The 19,667-nt window shown below is 39.9% G+C and overlaps 1 protein-coding gene across 1 annotated transcript; it reads left to right on the top strand.

The window, feature by feature from the left end:
• The first annotated feature begins 3,974 nt into the window (after positions 1-3,974).
• cttnbp2nla (CTTNBP2 N-terminal like a) lies at positions 3,975-19,189 on the top strand. The gene is made up of 7 exons (XM_040007824.1): positions 3,975-4,188; positions 6,814-6,918; positions 15,957-16,190; positions 16,654-16,761; positions 16,918-17,106; positions 17,194-17,364; positions 17,495-19,189. Exons 1-7 carry the CDS (start codon positions 4,150-4,152, stop codon positions 18,428-18,430), a joined length of 1,782 nt encoding a protein of 593 aa, XP_039863758.1. The 5' UTR covers positions 3,975-4,149; the 3' UTR covers positions 18,431-19,189.
• The last annotated feature ends 478 nt before the right edge of the window (positions 19,190-19,667 follow it).

The raw sequence follows: 19,667 nt of genomic DNA, 5'->3' as shown, positions 1-19,667 counted from the left end.
CACGCATAAAAAGCCACCTAACTCATATGAACCAGTGGTGTAACTACACATATAGGGCAACTTAGCAAAGAAGCTTTTTTTTTTTCTTGAATCTATGGAAAATGCTAAAGTTTACAGGGTTTGATGGGCATAATAGTGCTTTTTGCACAGAGTATTTCCACAGAGCTATTACCAAAAATTTGGCATATCGCACTGTGCAATGTGTCCTTAAAAAAATAAGGAAACTGGACAAGTAGAGGAAAAAGGAGGATCTTTCAGGTCTAAGAATTATCTACAGCAGATGAACAATATGTAAAAGTCATGTCCTTAAGAAACAGGAAGAAAATCCATCAAAGACCTGACACATAACCCAAGAGATGCACCTGGCCTTTAAGCTGATCCATCTTCTGTTCACCAAAACCTCATCAAAAATGTCTCGATGGAAGCATGACTGTGCAGAAGTCATTTTTAAGAAAGGGAAATGGAGAACAGACTGTAGTATGCCAAATAATGCAAGGACTGAACTGAAACTCAATGTCAACAGGTCTTATGGAATGAGGCAGTGAAGAGAGAGCTACAACAGTGAGTGCCTAAAGTCATCTGTAAAATGTAGTGGAGCTTTTGTCTTGCTTTTGTCAAAACTGATGGAATTATGAATGCAGAAATGTACAGTTAGAATTTGATCCACCATGCAACACCATCTGAAAAATGTCTGATCAGCATGACAATGACCCCAAACACACCGGCAATTCAGTGAAAAGAATACCTAAATGGGAAAACATGCAATGGAACCCTATCATGAGCCCAGACCTTCAAAAATGTTCAACAATGGTGAAGCAGTTTGAAATCCTCTTGACAGAGAATGGGACACAATGCAGCCAACATCAAAACAAGAGCATTTAATCTCCTTCAAGAAGACTGTGGATCTATTTCTGAAAAATATTTAAAATAATTAGAAGAAAGTATGCCTAAAAAAGTTCAGAAGAATAAACGTCGTCATATTTACACTTAAGCTTATTAGAATTGTATGCATTGCTTTCACCTTATATATTGTATTTCCGTGTAATTTTGAACATTTCAATAAATTGATGCATCCATTTCTCATTTTTCTACCAATTTATATGTAAAACAAATAAAGGGATTTGCAAGGAACAATATAAAAATGTAGACAATGAATGAAAAAGATAACACATGGCTAAATGAGTGAAAGGATTGCAAGCACCGCTGCTGTTCTGTTTAATATTGCTCACAGGAGGCTTATTTTTTCATCCCTGCACATGTCTTAGTGTTGATAATCTGGGTGTTTGTTTTTTTCCGTGGTTTACTGTTTTCCATGACCACTGGAGGAAAATCCCCATAACCATCATATTATCATTCACACTAATAAACAGAAATCAGCCATCCTCAAAGTATTCATTATCTGGGTTAGTAATCATCAGTGAAATGATGAGGGACAAGACGGTTAGGAATTTAAGGAGGATAGCACGCTTCTGGAGTCACCAGTCACTCTGTCAAACTAATAAAATAACACAATGTCATTTTCTGGCAATGATTTATTAATCATAACACACACACAGGCACATGTGAAAAGCTGTAATGCGTAGTATGGCCTTGTCGCTCATTTAAATAGTTTATTAAGTGCTGGGTGATAGTGTGTCATTTGTTTTAGAGTTATATCTATAAAATAATGTACAGTATTATGTTTCCCCCTGAACTGGAGAAGTATTGTGAAATAAAAAGTACTTAAAATTATATTCATATTCAATAAAAATACTCATTCGCTCACATTAATAGTCCAACAAAAACCATGTTATAATATTGTTGATGATTAACAAAAGTACTGTTTTTGATCAGTTCTAAATAAAAAGACCAGCACTGAGAAAATCCCTCTTGATGGTTCAATTTTAAGCCAGTAGGCTCTATACCCACTGCTTTCACAACAAAGCGGAGCTAAATGAAAAACTTTGCACACTCGGTTGTTTGTAAAAGAGAGACAAGGACACGGGACAACGGATCTGAGGACACGAATTCTTCACAGCAGCCAGTCAGCAGCCTGAACAGAGCTGGTTAATTGAGGAGCCTGAAATAGAGACATTCTATTAGGGCTGGGAAGACACCATTCACCAGCAGCCTATCAGGAGAGACAATTCTCTGACTTTGCTCTCTGTATACCCTCAAGATACTGTGAGGGGAAAAAAGAGACAGTTATCGAATAGCACAGAAATGCTGCATAGTCATAGATAGGAAGCACACTTGTGCTTTTTCTGGTATGCCCTAAAACTTCAAGCCCTTTTCTCTTTCAGCATTAGATTCAGAGTTATAGCTTAAATCCCTGTGGCCAATAATCATGAGTGGATCACCAGAATGACCTCTTGACAGCCATTAATGGCACTGAAAATAATAAAAGTGCTTAATTACCCATTATTCTTATCCACAGCCACGGTGAATAGCTTGTATTTTCGTTAGTATTCCTCGCATGTGTATTGGGTGATAAAGCCCCTTTTGGTCATTGTAATGTTGGCTTGCATCGTGAGAGCATTGCACTCTACTGGCAGCTATTATGTATTGCAGAATGGGCTCCAGCTTTCCTCTGAGACAGTTTTCAATCTTCAGCACAATGAATAACTCACCTGATTTTTGCACACGCCATCTGGAGAGCTACGCCTGATAACGACTACAAAAACAACAACACAGCTGTATCCCCTTTGCTATAGATTTAGAAAATCATAGACAATGTTGTCTCATTAATGAGATACAAAGAACTATTAAAGTCTGTCTTTGAAATCACGCAAAAACACAGGAAATTTAATACCTCCAGTTTCTTCCGTCTGGGGAGCTTTAAATTCTCAAAGTTTGAAACTGGCTGTTATATTAGTTCGTCTACAGTTTGAAAACCCTTTGATTTCCCAAGTGACCTCAGCAACCCTGTGACATTTTTACCACTCTTTTCAGAAAGCACTTAGACTTACTGCAGACTCTTACAGTGACTGTGGCACCAGACAGCAGTCAATAATGCTGAAATCCCACAAATCTACGAGTCTTTTGCTGGAATAACTGATATTCATGGACATATCTTAAAATTCTTAATGAGGTGATATATGTGTGTGTGTGTGTTATATTTGTTATGTACTGTTTTAATGTGCACATCACACTAAGTTGATTTTTTTCTTTCTTTGGTTTTTTTTGTGTGTGAAAATGACGTATTCATGCTGTCAGTTGCACAAAGTGACAACCTTTACACTTTTGCACCAAGTTTGATTTTTGAAATATTGTACTTGAGATTTTTCTGTTTATTCTACGTTTGATCCAACATAGCAGCTGTGATTCCAAATTAGATAAACAGCACAATCAAAATGATTCATGAAAATTCCCAATCCAACAATATTCATTATTGACCAATCAGGGGGCGGGGGGAATGCTTTATAATTAATTATTCATTTATAATGGCTGCTAGAGGGAATGTTGTTGGTTCTGTTTATTTGATGTGTTTACTTGTTTTACGCTGCAGGGCAGCGCATAATTGTCTCTAGGAGGACAATAAGTTTCAGTCCAATTCACCAACCCACTGTGCAGAATAGCCCCCTCTCGAGTGTGTTAAGTATACTGCACTATTAATATTTATTTGCGCTTTTATTTCGGGCTTGCAATAGAATATCTTCTTTAGTCTACTGTGGTATTACAGTACTGAAATAAAGATATTCTGTATTTTTTGAAGGATATAACTATTATAAGCGGAACCACATCAATGTCCACGATTTACCTGGGGAAATATTACACGCTTATTTCGAGGAGAGGACAACAAAAACTCTACTACACAAAAGCGCGATATGCCAGAGATACAAAGTCACTTCGTGACTGTCTAAAAGTAAACCACGTGTAAGACGTTCGCATGGTTTGCATGGTTGTAAGACACTCCAGAGTAAAGACAGAGGAGGAACTCGAGAAATACTAAACAAAGAAGTCCAACCAAAAACCAAGAAGTAGATCGTCACAGAGTCTGCCCATTCCCGCATAATCTCGCCTCTCATTGGTCAGGACTCAGCGGCCGTTCACGCCAATTGGCGAGCTCGGCCGTCGTTCAGGACGCTTCTTGGCCGTCCAGGGTTCCGCTGCGACGGGATCAGAAGACGCAAATCAAGTGAAAGAAATCTTCTGACAGGAGAAAAGTTCATGCTGGAGTTCTCAAAGACCTCCGAGGGCCTCATGAAGGTAAGAAGTCACGCTGACAGCGTTTTCTGTGTTTGCGGTATGAAGTTGTACACGATAGTTTGCAGTTTTGCACCGAGACTTTTTGTCTAAAGAAGGGAAAAAAAGAAAAAAAAAAACATAAAGCTTCAGCAGAGAGGGTACAGGCCGAGCCGTTTGACGTGTTTCCATTTGTGAAAAAAAGTTTAAGACTAAATATTTTTCCTAAAAGACAAAACAAAACAAAACAAACGACTTTTCAGCTCGTCATCATCATCTTGAGCTTCAGATGACCGACTGATCTTTGATAATGCTGCTCTCTGTTGCAGCGGCTCCAGTTGTTAAACGACTCTTAAATCACAGAAGAGCATACGCCGGTCTTACAACACACAGCTGCTTAACTCGATGTAGTTCTTATTTTAAAACTATATCACCGCATGTAGGGAGGAAGCTAAGTGAGGAAGGAAGCTAAGTGGCCTGTGCAGAAATTAGGTTGGCTAACAAATCCAATTTAGTATCTAGACATGCTGCAGGAAATTCAGGAGACCTCTCGAGCTTTATTTCCCTCTAGCTGACCTCCATCTCACGTTAGTTTGTGTGGTTTCAGACTGCAAATAGGAATCTATGCGAAACTTATCTTTGACTAAGTATGAAATCATCTGTCAGATGAGGTTGAGTGGCTTTTGATCTGGCTTCGTATAGTTTCATGTAAAATAAATTGCTGTCTGGCATACTTTGGATAGTGTCAGTATGACAACTGGGATTTGGAAGCTTAGAAATCCTTCTTGGATTTAAAAAGAAAAAGAAAAAAGGGGGGTATTTAAAGGACTTTGGCTGTACTAGGGTGAAAGAGGGTTTTTTCGCCCCTTATACTACATACAAAAACACAAGAAGATACAAAACAAAGGCCTCTTTGCTCCAATGTTTGTTTGCAGCGAAAGTAACTGTGTGTTTTAAGGAGTTTACAGTGTTGCAGACGAGGCACATGGCTATCCTGGCTTAAAACAACCACGGATAAAAAGATTATGGACACAGGGCTTTCGTCATCGGAAGTAGAGCAAGGAGAACTTGTGGGAATATTTGCATTTCCCATGCTACCACCCTTTGTTTGTATACACTAATAATTGCCAACTGTAGCTCAGGGGGATTAGGCAGAACAATTTTAAAATGTTGAGGGTCTAGAAAAGTACAGTGGCACATGCAGGCTCCTGTTGGTCCAGACTCTTCTCATAACACAGTGCACACACTTCTCACAGTGATTATGTTGGCCTGTGAAATTAGCAAGCGGGCCTGTAAACCAAAACCGAGGGAGATGTGTGTGCTGTAGTTTAATTAGCTTTTTACCCTTGTGGTTAGGCCACAGGCCATGAGTTCTTCTAACGGCACAACTAAAACACTGTGCCTTCTTTGTGCGAGGACGCTGCTGTAGACGGTAAATGCAGTTCAGCAGGGTCATTTCGTTTCAATTCCTGCATACTTGTTCTCCTGTTAGGCGTCGTGTAAATGCTAAGGTTTCAAGAATGCTATTCATCTTCAGGCTTCTGTGCAACTTGCGCTGTAGAAGACTGGGAAATATTGTGGCTTTTTCCCCCCCTTTTTTTAAAGATATCTCGTGATGACTTTGTGATGTGGGATGGTGTGGTGACCACAGACTGCTCAGATCAGAGCGAATGCTTGTTCAGGTGTTGATTACAGTCTGGTGACAGCAAAGAGGGAGATTTTTTTAGATGCTTCAGCCACTTAACAGAAAGAATATTTCAGTTATTCAAGCTTGAGCGTGCATGACTGTTATTAGGTAGTCAGTTGGTGGGGTGTTCATCCATCCCAGACGTCCCACGTGATGATTCTCGTCTATAAAGGATCGTCAGTGCAGTGCCATCAACAGCTTTGATCTCATTTCAAAGAGAGGCCTGCTTGCATTCACTTGGGCAGAGCGTGGTTGGATGTTTGAGATGTGGACACCGCAGGGCTTGTCAGCAGTACCAACACAGCTGTGAGAACAGAGACACTACAAAGAGACCACATAACTTTAACAACAAAAAAGAACCAACTGCCATAATGTCCAATTATGATGGGAACACACAGCTGGGAAACAAAGTGATGTGAAAGTTAAGTTACTCGGAGATTATCCGGTCTCTAGCTACGGTCTCTTATTTGAGATCCGTGTGCTCTGATCAACACGTCCATGTTAGTGAGCAACCTTAGAAACACAGAAATTGCGCTGTTGCTAAATATTTATTGCATTTTACTAGAGAAAGTCACTGTACCTTTAAGCTATATCCAAACTAATGATCGGGTTTCCTCAAATATAAGACCGAAAAGATTTTGTATATATTTTGCACACTAAGTCTGCTTTGTAAAATGACCCTATCCCAATATAATCACCACTAATCCACAGAAAGCTCATAAATCAGTGGGTTAGATCAGATGGCTGTCTGGATCTCTGATTTTGGGAGAATTGGAAAACATTAAGCTTTATTTGACAATGAAATGAAAGACCGAGTAACTGCAGTACTGTTATGGGGAAAAAAGCAAGATTAATACTTTCCATGTGATTTTTCTTCAGTAGTAGAGTAATAATTACGCAATGTATAAATCACAATGAGCAACAAAAAACAGGCTTTCTCTTTTTATGTCTTGCCTTCACAGTCCAAACTGAACATGGAGAGTCTGAGCAAGCCAGAGTTGTTGATGCTTTTCAGCATCCTGGAGGGAGAGCTGGAGGCCCGGGATCTTGTCATTGAAGCCCTAAAGGTACCCGTCATCAGAGCTGGGAACGTTGTCGTGTTATTATAAATTCTCTGCACAAAATGTCTTTTTAATGTAAAACATTCACACCCGAGGCTGAAAAGTGGCTATTCAACGCTCGTGGTTTTGGCAGTAAATCAGTGTTCAGAATGAATTCAGCAATGACAGGCTTTCACAGCAGCAATTAATTTATCCATAGAAATATCTCAAATATCTCCTGCATGCAGCCATCGCTGTTCATTTATGCTGTCTGCTTAAAGGGTCGTTTTGGTTTTATTTCTAACCGGTGTATTTATCCATTAATTTGGATATTATGGATCTTGGATCATGCTAAGTTTTCACTTTTGACCTTGGTGTAGAGACATGGAAACATGAGGAGTAGCACGTATATTACCACAGCGTTCATGCATTAGAAATCTTCATCCAGAATAATGTTATAACTATAAACCCATTATAATAACCACTGTTCAAGGCTCTAGATACTAATCTATAGATACGTAGTTGGGGTGTGACTCATTTCCATTTCCCCGTCTTTGTTTGTTATTTAGAAAAACTACTACTAAAATCTTTCTGCTACAGACAGGAGGACTTGATCCAAATTAGGTTGTCACAAAAAATGTGAGTGCATTTTTAGTTCAGTCTTTACCTGAACGATCTTTAAACATTAACGCTTTCATCAGATTAGCAAAAGCTGATTAGCATGAGCAAGTACTTCAAGTACAATTAAATAATGAACTGATATAATGAGCTGGCTCTGCAGTGAGTCTCTTATCCTACAAATGAACTCCAAGTAAAACTTCACTAATTTATTCTCACGCTTGTCTGTGCAGACCCCTAAAAGTCAAAATCAGAATCTTAAAGTGGAGTGACGTTAATGGGGAGCCATTGCAAATGAACTACCAATGATGTGATATGCTAATACTTAGAAGACGTAATCATGATGTCCTGCATAACCTGCAGACGTTCCAGGGAAGCTTTGTTAAGACAAGTGAGCAATGAATTACACTAATCCAGATGTTATGAAATATAAGCATGAATAACAATTTCCAGTTCAGAGCATGACACAGTGGAACTCAACTTGGCAATATTTCTTAAGCGATAAAACTAAGAGCAAAACAGAAATGAATGCGAGAATCCCAGAGTGAAAAAGGAGTCAAAAGTTACCCCACAGTTCCTAAATGAAAATTCAGCGATAGTGACAAGGAAATCTAGAGTTTCCATTACTTTAGACACATTCTGTCCAGCGCACAATCAAGAACTTCTGTTCTTTCTTCATTAAGTTGGAGAAAATTGTCATCAGCCATCCAACTTTTAATAGAATTCTAAGCACATATGCAAGATCATAACATTAGATATATCTTATGCCTTAAAAGAGTTAAACAGCAGAATGTCATCTGTGTAGAAGTGATAAGAAATATCCTTAAAAGTGATCAAAATGTGGTGAAGAGGGAGGAGATGTAACAGAAAAAGGAAAGATCAGGACTTTGTGGTACGCTGTAGGCAGGACGAATGGAAGAGAATCTGACCTTAGAAGTGGCCTCTGAAAAGGATGGTAAAGACAGATAGCAAGAGAAGCACTCCAAAGCATGCCCTGATATATCCATCCAGTATCTCAGCCTATCTTTATTTATCAGCAAATCATCTTTCAAAAGAGGAGAGAGGGATTTGTCCATTAGTTAATGTACATAAGTGGTAGCCCAAGTAAAGAGTTATATGTAGCCTACAAAACATTTCTCCTTGCTTGTCATCTAGATTTTTAGTAGCATACAGTTTGCTGCACAAGGCTATTTTCTGTGACCGTTAAGCTAAAATTTCTCTGAGTTTGCCTAATCTGAGAACTACTCTCTGTGTCTGAGAGAATGGACTAAATCTTTCCGGGCATTGTTTACGTATACCATACACTGGAGTGAATAGATGAACCAGTGAACAGTGCACATGCACTCACTTTGAACTTGCTGTTGCAGAGTTTAGACTGTCAGTTTGACGCAGAGCCACCAGCTCGGACGTTAAAATGCCTTAGGCTGGCCAATCCTTTCAATTAAAGGATTGGCAGGCTATTTTCCCCATTCTGTGTCCTTTTGCTGTACCAGCAGGCTCACATGCTTTCTCATGCTTTCTGTAAATTTTTTATGTTATATTAAGGATCTATTGTATTTTATTTAGATATATTTTTTAAATGTAATAATAAGTGTTGTTTTGACACAAAATCACAAATGCATGATAAATAGCGGTTAAGCAACTTGATGATGCAACATTTCTGCAAAAGATGGCTTTGCCTTTTTCAAATTTTTTTAATGCTTTGCATACTTCATTCCTGCCAGTAACTGTTTGCGTCTCACAGCCCTTACGCACTTGGAATTCTAGTCATTTTCGTGTTGTAAAATGTGCCATTGAAAGAACAAACTTGAGAGGAGGCAGCTTGTGGAACACTGCTGAATGTTCATGTGTTGTGTCTAGACCACATTCCTACATCTCCTCAGGGATCTGGCCATCTAAGGCAAGAAGAGTTACAGCACACTGGGTGCCTGATGACTCACTGTGAGCAAGAGTAGGAGTGAACAAATAAACATTGGTCTTAACTGGAGGGAGCTTGAAGTGAATATGGCTATGCTGCCTTCATCTACACAAATTCTTAACCCATTCATCCCTTCAGTTGGACCAGTCTGACAGTTTTATGGTACTTTAATAATTATGCGATCACTAAGTTATGGGTAAAAAAAAAATAGTTTTTTCAAGGAAAAAAAATCGGTATTAGTCACAGCAGCCTTTAATTCCAGTCATATGCAGTTAGGATTTTTAATCATCCAGCGCTGCAGGGTTCTAGTTTTTCTAAATGAGTTGCTAAAGTGAAAACACAAGTTCATACCTTTCTCTTGTTCTGCTCTTGAAACATGGCACCTTGGGTCTCGTCCTAACATGAAAAGCGGATTGTTATCAGAGAAATAGCACCCCCATAACCAGATCTTCCATTGTTGTTGCATGGATTTATGAATGGCAGTTTGTCTGTTAGATAAATGTTGTAACTGCCGTTGAAGGGACTGTCATAAAAAACAAAAAAACACCCAAAAGTTATGTGCAAAGTTCTCAGGCATTTAATTCTCTCATTTTATCTACATAAACGAGGTTGAAATTTTGGGCTTTTGCTTGTCCACTGTGGATAGATTGCAACAAAATGTGATTCCCCATAAAAATTGAGTTTGAGTTTGTCTAATATTTGTACTTTATAAGAGTAACTTGTATCCATTGCTCGTTGCAGATATTAGCAAGTCTGCCAGCAGTAATTGGAGAAGTAAGGCCACTCATGTTGGTTTTATCTGATGTGTCAGTGCCACACTGTCACCGTCATGTGAGAGGTGTTTAGCTTTAACACAATTTTCCATAGTAATAAAACAGACACAGATAAACTGTATCACATGTGTGATAAACTCTTCACATATTTGCTTTTAAAAGTATAAAAACTGTCAAGTTTCATCTGTTGTCTACTTTCTGTGTTTTTTCCAAATCTTTTATCAGTGATTTTCTACAGGACATTGTATTGTACGGCAAGTACAGGATGTGAGGTTAATGGCGTGTTTCTTCTGTGGTACTCTATATTTAATTATGCAGAACTATCAGTGGCATTCTAACTATCTGCTGCATTTTTCCCCTTGTGACTCACTTTTGCAGCTGCTCACACTGTGGCTTTCAAAAGGAAGTGAGTCTCTGGCAACGCTTATATTTGGCACACAAAACCCTGCAGTGATCCAGTAGTCCCTTTGGTTTGGGAAAGGAATATGAGTCTTTATGTTCAAAAGGGACTCGAATATGGAAATTAGCCTTTAATTAACTGTCAGGTTCACATGGTGTGGCAGACAAGAGCTTCCAAATGAAGCTACTTCAAAATCGTACCTTGTGCTGTGTTTAGGTGCTGAAATAGGAAAGAGCACTTTTGTTTGTTGGGCTGTGATGCATCAGCTGATTAGATTCGCTATCAGATAACATAACATATTTTGCACTTCAGTGATGGATAGTGGTTTTAGATAGCCTTTTCCTTACCATAGAATGCTAATGACATGCATTAACAACATCTGACATACAGTATACAGGATTCCAGGGTAGAAAGTTATTCATAACTTTTTATTTTATCAATCTTGTCACTAACACTGCATAGCAGAAAGACTTGAGGCATATGTCAGCAAAAGATAAGCTGGATTTGAACCAACGTAGCCATGGCAAAAAGACAGCTTCCCAAGAAAAAGCACCCACAGGTTGCCAGGAACTGTTGCCAACTGACAAAGGCGTAAATAATGAAACTAGACTGTGATGCATAACAACCATGCCCTGAGTGTTTATGGGTGTTGTACATGTACTGTATGATGCGATGAATACTGTGGTAGGTGTGGGCGCTAAGTATGAAGTAGCATGAGGAATTGGTTTTTTTTTCCCTTTACAGAGAAGCGATGCAGAGGAAAACAAACTCTCTCTGTGCTGAGGAAGTACACATCTGTCTGTGCGCTGAAGGGCTGTGGAGGGAGAGAGAGAAGCACAGTCTGTGTTTATGAGTAAACATTTGTGTAACGAGGGGGTGCTGTGAATTTATCAAAAAAAAAAATCCTGACAATTTAAAGGCCCGTTATCCACGTATATTAAAGTGTAAACAGTGCAGGCTGAATAATTAGACATAAACAAGGAAAGAAATGAGAACTTTTTTTTAGTTATGCATATGTTTCTAAGTAGCTTTCTCCTCTGTAAGGAATGACTTATAAATCTAGTCTTATTTTCCCTTTAAGTGTCATTTTATATGACTAACTTAGGCAAGAATGGAAACTCCCATATAAGGTTTTTTAGTCTTGGCCTGTAAAGCGACACATCAGAGCAGACAGTCACTGACGGGAACAGGAGTGGGCTGTGGGCCAGCTCTGCAGACAGATTTAGCTTTTCAGACTTCTCTTTAAAATTAGGTGATGTATGTATTTTTAGCCCCAGTATAAACATTATTTGCTCCCTATAACATAGTCGGTACAAGAACAACAGAGTAGATGTCCTGCATAGCACAAAAGTCTGCTTCTGAGTTCCTTAATGGTGATTGGGCTTTCGATAGTGCCCACATTTGAGAGGCATTTTTGAATTCTCTCGGGCAACCCGTGTTTTCCTGTTTCACCCTCCATTCTGTTTGATCCGCCTTCACACCGTCCTCAGCGGACTAGATCAAATAACAGCTGCGAAGCCTCGCAGCCTTGTCCTGCTCGCTTTGTGCCAAATGAGCCAACATTGAGGATTGAGAAAACGATAGCCGTAAAGCTTCTGATCGCTCGTGAAATTATGTTTGAACTTTGATTTTCTGTCTAAAGCCATTGGTGAACACTCCCGGTGTTTTTCTGGAAACAACTAAGTGAACTTGAAGAACTTCCTAAAAGCAGTTAGAGTTTGATCTGACACTGTCATTTTAGTTCTATAGAATTGAGTACAGCATTATAAAGGATCTTGGTGTTTTTCAGCTCACGTTTTCTCCCCGCTCGATTAGCAAATGTCTATTTTGTTTTGTGAAATTTCATTTATGGCAGAATCTCTCCACAACTACTAATGGCTAATGGCACTTTTGTATCAATTATATTCTGCCCGAGGAAGCTTATGATGTGCTCATGCAATAGTCAATTTATTAAGCTCGGTAGTTATCCACCATGATGGCTAATCTGTCAGCCACAGTGGGCTTTTTATACCACGGGACTCCTTAATAAATGCTGCCAGTGAACTGCAGCAAGATGCAAAGATTTTAATTACTTATTTTGCTTTTCTTACAGGCTTTGTAAAAGAATGGATGACTATTGCTCTGCAGGCCTTTCCACACTTTGACAACACTTTAAACCTTTCAAGTAATCTTGGTATCAGTCTTCAGGAGCTCTGTCCTCACCCTGCCAGAGCTGATACCGCTCTCTTTAATCTCTTCATCCTCTTTTGTTGAAACCTCACTAAGACACTGCCGGCTCTGCTACAGCCCTCCTCTCCCGCTCTCTCTTTTTCACTTACTTTCTCTCTCTACCTCCCTCTGCAGTACCTCTTCAGGGCAGGCCTAAAGACATCTTCTAAACCTGAAATGTGTGGCTGCTATTGTTCCTCCTTTGTCATGAGTTAAACAGAACAGGTCTCCCTTGGCCGAGGCCCAGTCTGGTGCAGCTGTCCTGCTAAAGATAGACCGACACGCGGACCATCTGTTGCTCTTTTTCCTGTTAGCGTTTTTTCTTATTTTGTTTTTTAAACATCTCCTTCTCCATCTCTCTTTTTCTCTCTTCCCCTAAGTACTGCTTCTTTACATCTTTACCATCAGTATTAGAAATGATAATCATGGTGTGCTGAAAACGGCGCTTGATTTCCTCTTTTCATGGAAGGGAAGAGATAGCAGCATGTGTTAATGTCATTGCTGCCAGAGATTAAAGCTATTAAATCATTTCATAATCACACTCTGTGCTGTGGATTGATACTGTCTGCTTAAATTAATTGAGATAAGATATATTTTTTACCGACCAAGAGAAGCATTATATACTAGAGTGGAATTCTGTTCATGAGATTGTTCTTTAGTACGGAGGCATTTTGATGCAACCAGGTAAAATGCACGAAGATTAATATTCATTCAATTTTGCAAGTATTTATTCACAAACAGAACTATTTTGACGTGATGATGGTACTAGATGAACAACAACCCCATGGTGGGTCTATTGGAGAACTTAAGAAACCGTTCATGAACACAAGAGATGTCAGCTGATAAAATTGGCTATCATATAGGGCTGTGCGATATGACCAAAATCTCATATCCCGATATAAGAATTCTATCGTCGATAACGATATAAATCACAAAAATGTAACATTTTCTTTAAATTCTGTGAATCTCGGGCAGCTCGACTTGCGGGAAGTGTTTCCAGCTGCGCGTCATGTAGCTGGAGTAGAGTGTTTTAACCGATGCATGAAACGATACATTTTTAGACATAAGTTGTAACGGCCGCCGTTTTCTTTTGTGAGTATTTATTACACGGCGTGCTGCGGGGAACAGCCTGTTCTAACGTTTGAGTCTAAGGTTTATTTCTCTTTTTTTTTTTACTTCTCACCCGTAAATAATCTGCTCTTTCACGTGATTCAGTTTATTTTGAAAAGTCTCAACAGGATCTTGAGCTTTATTGTGAAAGGTTTATGTGGAACATAAACAAGCGCACACGCGATGCTGTTACCGTCGTTGTTGCTAACCACAACGCATAAAAACAGGCGCTTGTCCATCTGTAGTGTGGTTATATTAAATATAAGAGAAAGAGAGAACTTTAAGAAATTAATATAGCCACTACAGTGACCATCAAAACGATGAATAAATATTGCCGTTAAGTTTATTTTGCGACACCAGGAAACAAACGATAGCGTAAAATGAAACATGCACGTTTTTATATCGTCATTGGATATATATCGTTATATGAACAGCCCTACTGTCATACATATTCTGGTGTTGGCATATGTGTCATCCAATATCATATAATGCAGAAATAGTGCTCAGGGTCAAGTGAATATCTTACGATACAGCGGTGCAGAGTCAGATATTATCTTCACAGTAGGTTAATGACTCTTGTTAAATACATGTCTGGATAGTTAAAGAATAACTTATAAAGAATAATCTATACTCTGTACGTCCTGTGTGCATTTCAAGTTCAGGTTTTATTCATCACTTCAAAAGACCTGTTGCCACTAGTGTTTCAATCTTTTCTCCCTGCTTCTCTTCCTTAAAAATGGTTTCTTGACAGCCACCTTTCCTTTGAGACTTTTCTGATGAGACTTCAGCGAACAATAGATGGATCAACTTAAAGGCCAGATGCGTCTCTTAGATTATGTGTCAGGTCTCTTGTCTTTTTTTTTTCTTCCTCCAAATGTCTTAAGGACATGACTTTCAGATATTTGGTGTAGATAGTTTTTTAGGCCTGTTGCTTCTTTCTTTGTCATCCAATCGTTCAGTCTCCACAAATCTTTAAAGGAAACACTGCACGAAAACCCGAGATATGCTACATTTTCTGATAATAGCGCTTTGGTTAATATCGTTAATATTGTTGGCACAAAAACACAGTTTTATGCCTGTAAAACTGTTATCTTTGGCATTTTTTGCACATTCATTTAAAGAGGTGGTAACAAATGTTTGTGTTTTTGTGACAGTCTGCTAATAACGGAGGGCCTAAAGATACAATTTAAAATTCGTTCTTTGTTAATTTGCCTGTTATGCATACACGGAGCACTGGCTCATTACTTCAGTTAGGTTCCCTTGGAATGATTCATAGGTTAATTCAATTCAATTCAATTTTATTTATATAGCGCCAAATCACAACAAAAGTTGCCTCAAGGTGCTTCATAGATACAGAGAATAACCCAACAATCATATGACCCTCTATGAGCAAGCTCTTTGGCAACAGTGGGAAGGAAAAACTCCCTTTTAAAAAGAAGAAACCTCCGGCAGAACCAGGCTCAGGGAGGGGCGGGGCCATCTACTGCAACCGGTTGGGGTGAGAGAAGGAAGACAGGATGAAAGACATGCTGTGGAAGAGAGACAGAGATTAATAACAGATATGATTCAATGCAGAGAGGTCTATCAACACATAGTGAGTGAGAAAGGTGACTGGAAAGGAAAAACTCAATGCATCATGGGAATCCCCCGGCAGCCTACGTCTATTGCAGCATAACTAAGGGAGGATTCAGGGTCACCTGGTCCGGCCCTAACTATATGCTTTAGCAAAAAGGAAAGTTTTAAGCCTAATCTTAAAAGTAGAGATAGTGTCTGTCTCCCGAATCCAAACTGGAAGCTGGTTCCACAGAAGAGGGGCCTGAAAACTGAAGGCTCTCCCTCCCATTCTACTTTTAAATACTCCAAGAACAACAACGTGTACCAAGTTTCGTTGCCCTCCATTCTAAAAAGGCAATAATGGCTAAGATTCTGATCAGTCTGAGAAGCCAGAAAACTGATACAGTTGCTACAGCCCAGTTACAAACATTGTGTGGAAAAAGGCTGACTCCTCTCTCTCTCTCTCTCTCCGCCCCCCCTGCAGGCACAGCGTAAAGAGCTATTCATTCAGGAGCGCTATGGAAGGTACAACCTCAGTGACCCCTTCCAGGCTTTGCAGAGAGACAGTGAGGCTGTGGGGGGCCAGGACAAAGAGGCTGGCTGTTCTTCCTCCACCTCCAACCCTCTAGTGGTCCTCAAACTGGTGGTGAGCCACTGCAGGAGAATGCAGGAGAAGATGCTGGCCCAGCTGGCTGCAGCTGAGAGCAGGCACAGAAGGGTGGGTGGACGTGTCGTCCTTAATCAGAAGCGCTGGTAATGAGATGATTTGGAGGGGGAAAAAAGTTAAAAGTAATCCTCAGCGTTTGAGAAAGAAAACATAAATGAGGCAGTAGCCAGTGAAGTGCTGGCTTGTAATGCACTGTGAATAAAAAGGGTTTTTAAAATAGCTTTTTATGAGTTTTTGTGACTTTTCATAATGCAAATATTCAGTCAAATGATTCATATTTATATTATTTATTATATTTACTGTTGTTTATTATTTATTTAGAACTAAAAAAGTTGCATATTCAAAAGATTTTATTTTTCTGTAAAATACCGCATATGCAGTACCTCCAAAGCCCACCAGGCCAGGAGGCCGCTGCCCCATTTAACTTGTTTAACTGTTTTAGAGATAATCAGTATTAATGTTATTTTTTAGCAGGCCAAACTCAGATTTTGTCTCCCTGCTGTGTTTCCTTCAGGTCATTGCAGACCTGGAGGAGGAAAAGAGGAAGCATGCAGAGGATACAGCGGAGGGAGATGATGTCACTTATATCCTGGAAAAGGAGAGGGAGCGCTTACAACAACAGGTGCCTTCTCACTGATGACTCATCAAATATTTGTCCAAAATGTGCTAAATCAGTAATTTTCAGATGTTTAAGCAGCCATAGTGTGTTTATGAAAATCAGTGTATTTTCAGATTTTTTTTTTTTTTTAATTTAATTTTTTCTTCTCTGTGTTGCTAGCTGGAATTTGAGAGGAGTCAGGTCCGCCGGCTGGAGAAAGAACAGCGGCGCATTACTGACCAGTTAGAGGACGAGCGGGCTCAGCACAAACAGCTCTCCTGTGCTTTGGCCAAAGAGTGCAAGTGGGCCAGTGCCAGAGCTCTGGAGGAGGGACACCGACTGAGCGAACTGAGCCGTAAACTCGAAAAGGTATAAAAACATTTGGAACCCCATCATTGCCTAGCACCTGTATGTGCTTGGGCATATTCGATTTTTGATTTTCTTTTTCTGATGTAGGAAAAAGAGACTTGTCAGTCTCTTAGAAAAGAACTGGAGGATGAGAGGACAAAAGCTCTGAGGATGGAGGCGAGAGTGGAGGAGCAGCTGGCTGAGTTTGACACAGAGCGTGAACAGCTCCGCTCACGACTGAAGAAGGAGGAAGCTCACTGTTGTCAGCTACAGCATCAGGTTTGCGCAGTCATCACTATGGAGGATGCACATTTGGCAAAATTTCTAATTTCATATAAACTTACTACAGCAGGGGAATCTTAGTGCAGAGTCACATTTCTGCATATCTTTTTATTTTTCTTGTAATCAGGTAGAAGAGCTCAAGAGGAAGCTGGAGGAAGTGAACACAATGAAGGAAACTAGAGGAGCCATTACAGCTCCAACTGAGCCAGGAGAAAAGGAGTGGGCCACAAACGTTCCTCCGGGAAAGTCATTAGTAGACTCTGTTGAGGTTGAGGACATAGAGGAGGACAGAAACAAGCCACCTTCACAGGCAAACGGTCATCATTGTCCAGCAGAGACTAACGGGCATCATGGCCCACAGAATGGAAATGAAAATCCTCCAATTCAGACCCAAACATCGTTCTCTCCCTCCACTGCTGTTTCTCCAACTCTTCCTTGTTCCTCCCCCTGCGCCTCACCCGTTCTTGCCAAACGGCCACCAACCAGCCCAAATCAAGAAAGCTTTCAGTCTCCCTACCAAGCCGGGATCAATCAACGTTTCCATGCTGCTCGCCACAAGTTTCAGGGTACCCCTGACCCAGAGCCGCAGTCCCAGGCTGTGCAGCCTGCTCTTCCTCTCTTGCCGAAGGACCCCTCTCCTGCGGCCGTCACCTCGTCGCCAGAGGCCAGCCCGGTCAAGCAGATTGCCCGCAGCACAGTTACTCAAGTCCTGTCACGTTTCACCACCGCCCAGCAAAGTGCTACGGCGAAGCTCGCCACATCGAACAACTCACCCTTTGGTACAGACTACCGCAGCCTGGCAGCACCTTTGTCTCCAATCATTGGAAGGGCTGCAGGGATGGTTCCCCAAGGAATAAAATCGCCCACCATTCCCAGGGCAGAGCGGGGCAACCCTCCACCAATCCCTCCTAAGAAGCCTGGTCTAGCCCAGGCCCCTTCTTCTCCAGCTGCAGTGCCCAGGTCTCCCAGCCATTTCTCTGATAGCCCCCTCGCAGGAAGCTGTGGCCTCACCTCCAGCCAGGAAGGAGTTAAAGAACTGGACATGGTGGTTTCATCTAATTAACCGATCTGCTTGTGGCAACATCCACATTTCATAATAAGATATAGGTTTGTATATAACCAGAGTTTTATCATTTCCTTTTTTTTAAACAAATGACCCCTTCAAACACTGTTATGCTGTTTGTATTTATTAGATTTATTTGAAATACGTGCGAGGGCACTATTGTAGGAAGTAGATGAAGAGCTGGTAGTAATGAACAATTACAGCTGAGTTTAAGTTTCATAAGGTGCATATTATGTTGTTACGATGTATAATTTTTTTTAATAGTGTCTTTCCATTTATTTTGTCTCAAGTATGTCGCTTTTTATTGTAAGAATAATCACCAGTAACTCAACCTTTGACCAGTGTAGGCTACAGAGTCGTTTTAGTTTGCACTAGTGTTCTTTTTTTTTTTGTTTTTTTTTAATTAAAAACCCAGTAGTCCTTACTTATTACTGCATCTTATTTTAACACAACAAATAATCTGATTAGTGCCGTAATGTCATGTCATGTTTTGTTGTCTATTAATTTAATGATGTAGTTACAATAACTATGTAGACTCTGATGGTTATATGCAGGTGCTGTTGTAAAAACTGTTCTGATCATCATGTCTTTGTCCTTTATAACAAATCACTATAAGAAAAAAATGTAGCCAATCATAGCTTTGATTAATATCGCATCCTGCCATGCTGGGTATTCCTCTGTTTTTAATTATATTTTTTACAGTACTTTTTTTTTTTAGGCTGGAAAGTGGTATCTTTAATAAATATATCCTAAATTTTGTCATGCATTCATCTGTTTATTAGCCCTCCTACAGGAATTATAGTGTTTTAGGTATTATTGCCAATAACTTGTTTAAATAACATAAAAAAGGACATTCAGTTTGGTGTTTTTTATTTATATATATATTTCCTCACTTTTGATAAGGAAAAACCAGTGAGGTCAGATTTACTTAAGAAACAACTATAGCCTGTGGGTATTATGGAGTCCAAAGTGTACCAAGAAAATAACCCTACACCCTTGCACCACCACCGGTCGCCTGAACTATTGATACAAGACAGGACGGTCCATTCTTTCATGTTGGTTAAGCCAAACTCTGACCGTACCACCCAAATGCTGCAGTACAAATTGGGACTCATCAGACCAGGCAATTTTTTCCCAGTCTTCTACTGTACAATTTGGGTTAGCCAGAGTGTGAATTGTAATCTCAGTTTCCTGTGGTTAGCATGTAACAGGAGTGTTGCATGCTGTGGCCCTCTAA

Source organism: Simochromis diagramma, unplaced genomic scaffold (genome assembly GCF_900408965.1).
Source record: "Simochromis diagramma unplaced genomic scaffold, fSimDia1.1 OVJJ01000320.1, whole genome shotgun sequence".
Classification (NCBI taxonomy): Eukaryota; Metazoa; Chordata; class Actinopteri; order Cichliformes; family Cichlidae; genus Simochromis; species Simochromis diagramma.
The sequence above is the reverse complement of the archived record's forward strand: the minus strand, read 5'-3'. Positions and strand labels throughout refer to the sequence as shown.

Bases quoted from the DNA above. Each gene is read 5' to 3' on its own strand.
- cttnbp2nla (XM_040007824.1), top strand. From the start codon at position 4,150: ATGCTGGAGTTCTCAAAGACCTCCGAGGGCCTCATGAAG. The intron at 16,191-16,653 runs GTGGGTGGACGT...TGTTTCCTTCAG, and splicing joins CTGAGAGCAGGCACAGAAGG to GTCATTGCAGACCTGGAGGA. The intron at 17,107-17,193 runs GTATAAAAACAT...TTTCTGATGTAG, and splicing joins TGAGCCGTAAACTCGAAAAG to GAAAAAGAGACTTGTCAGTC.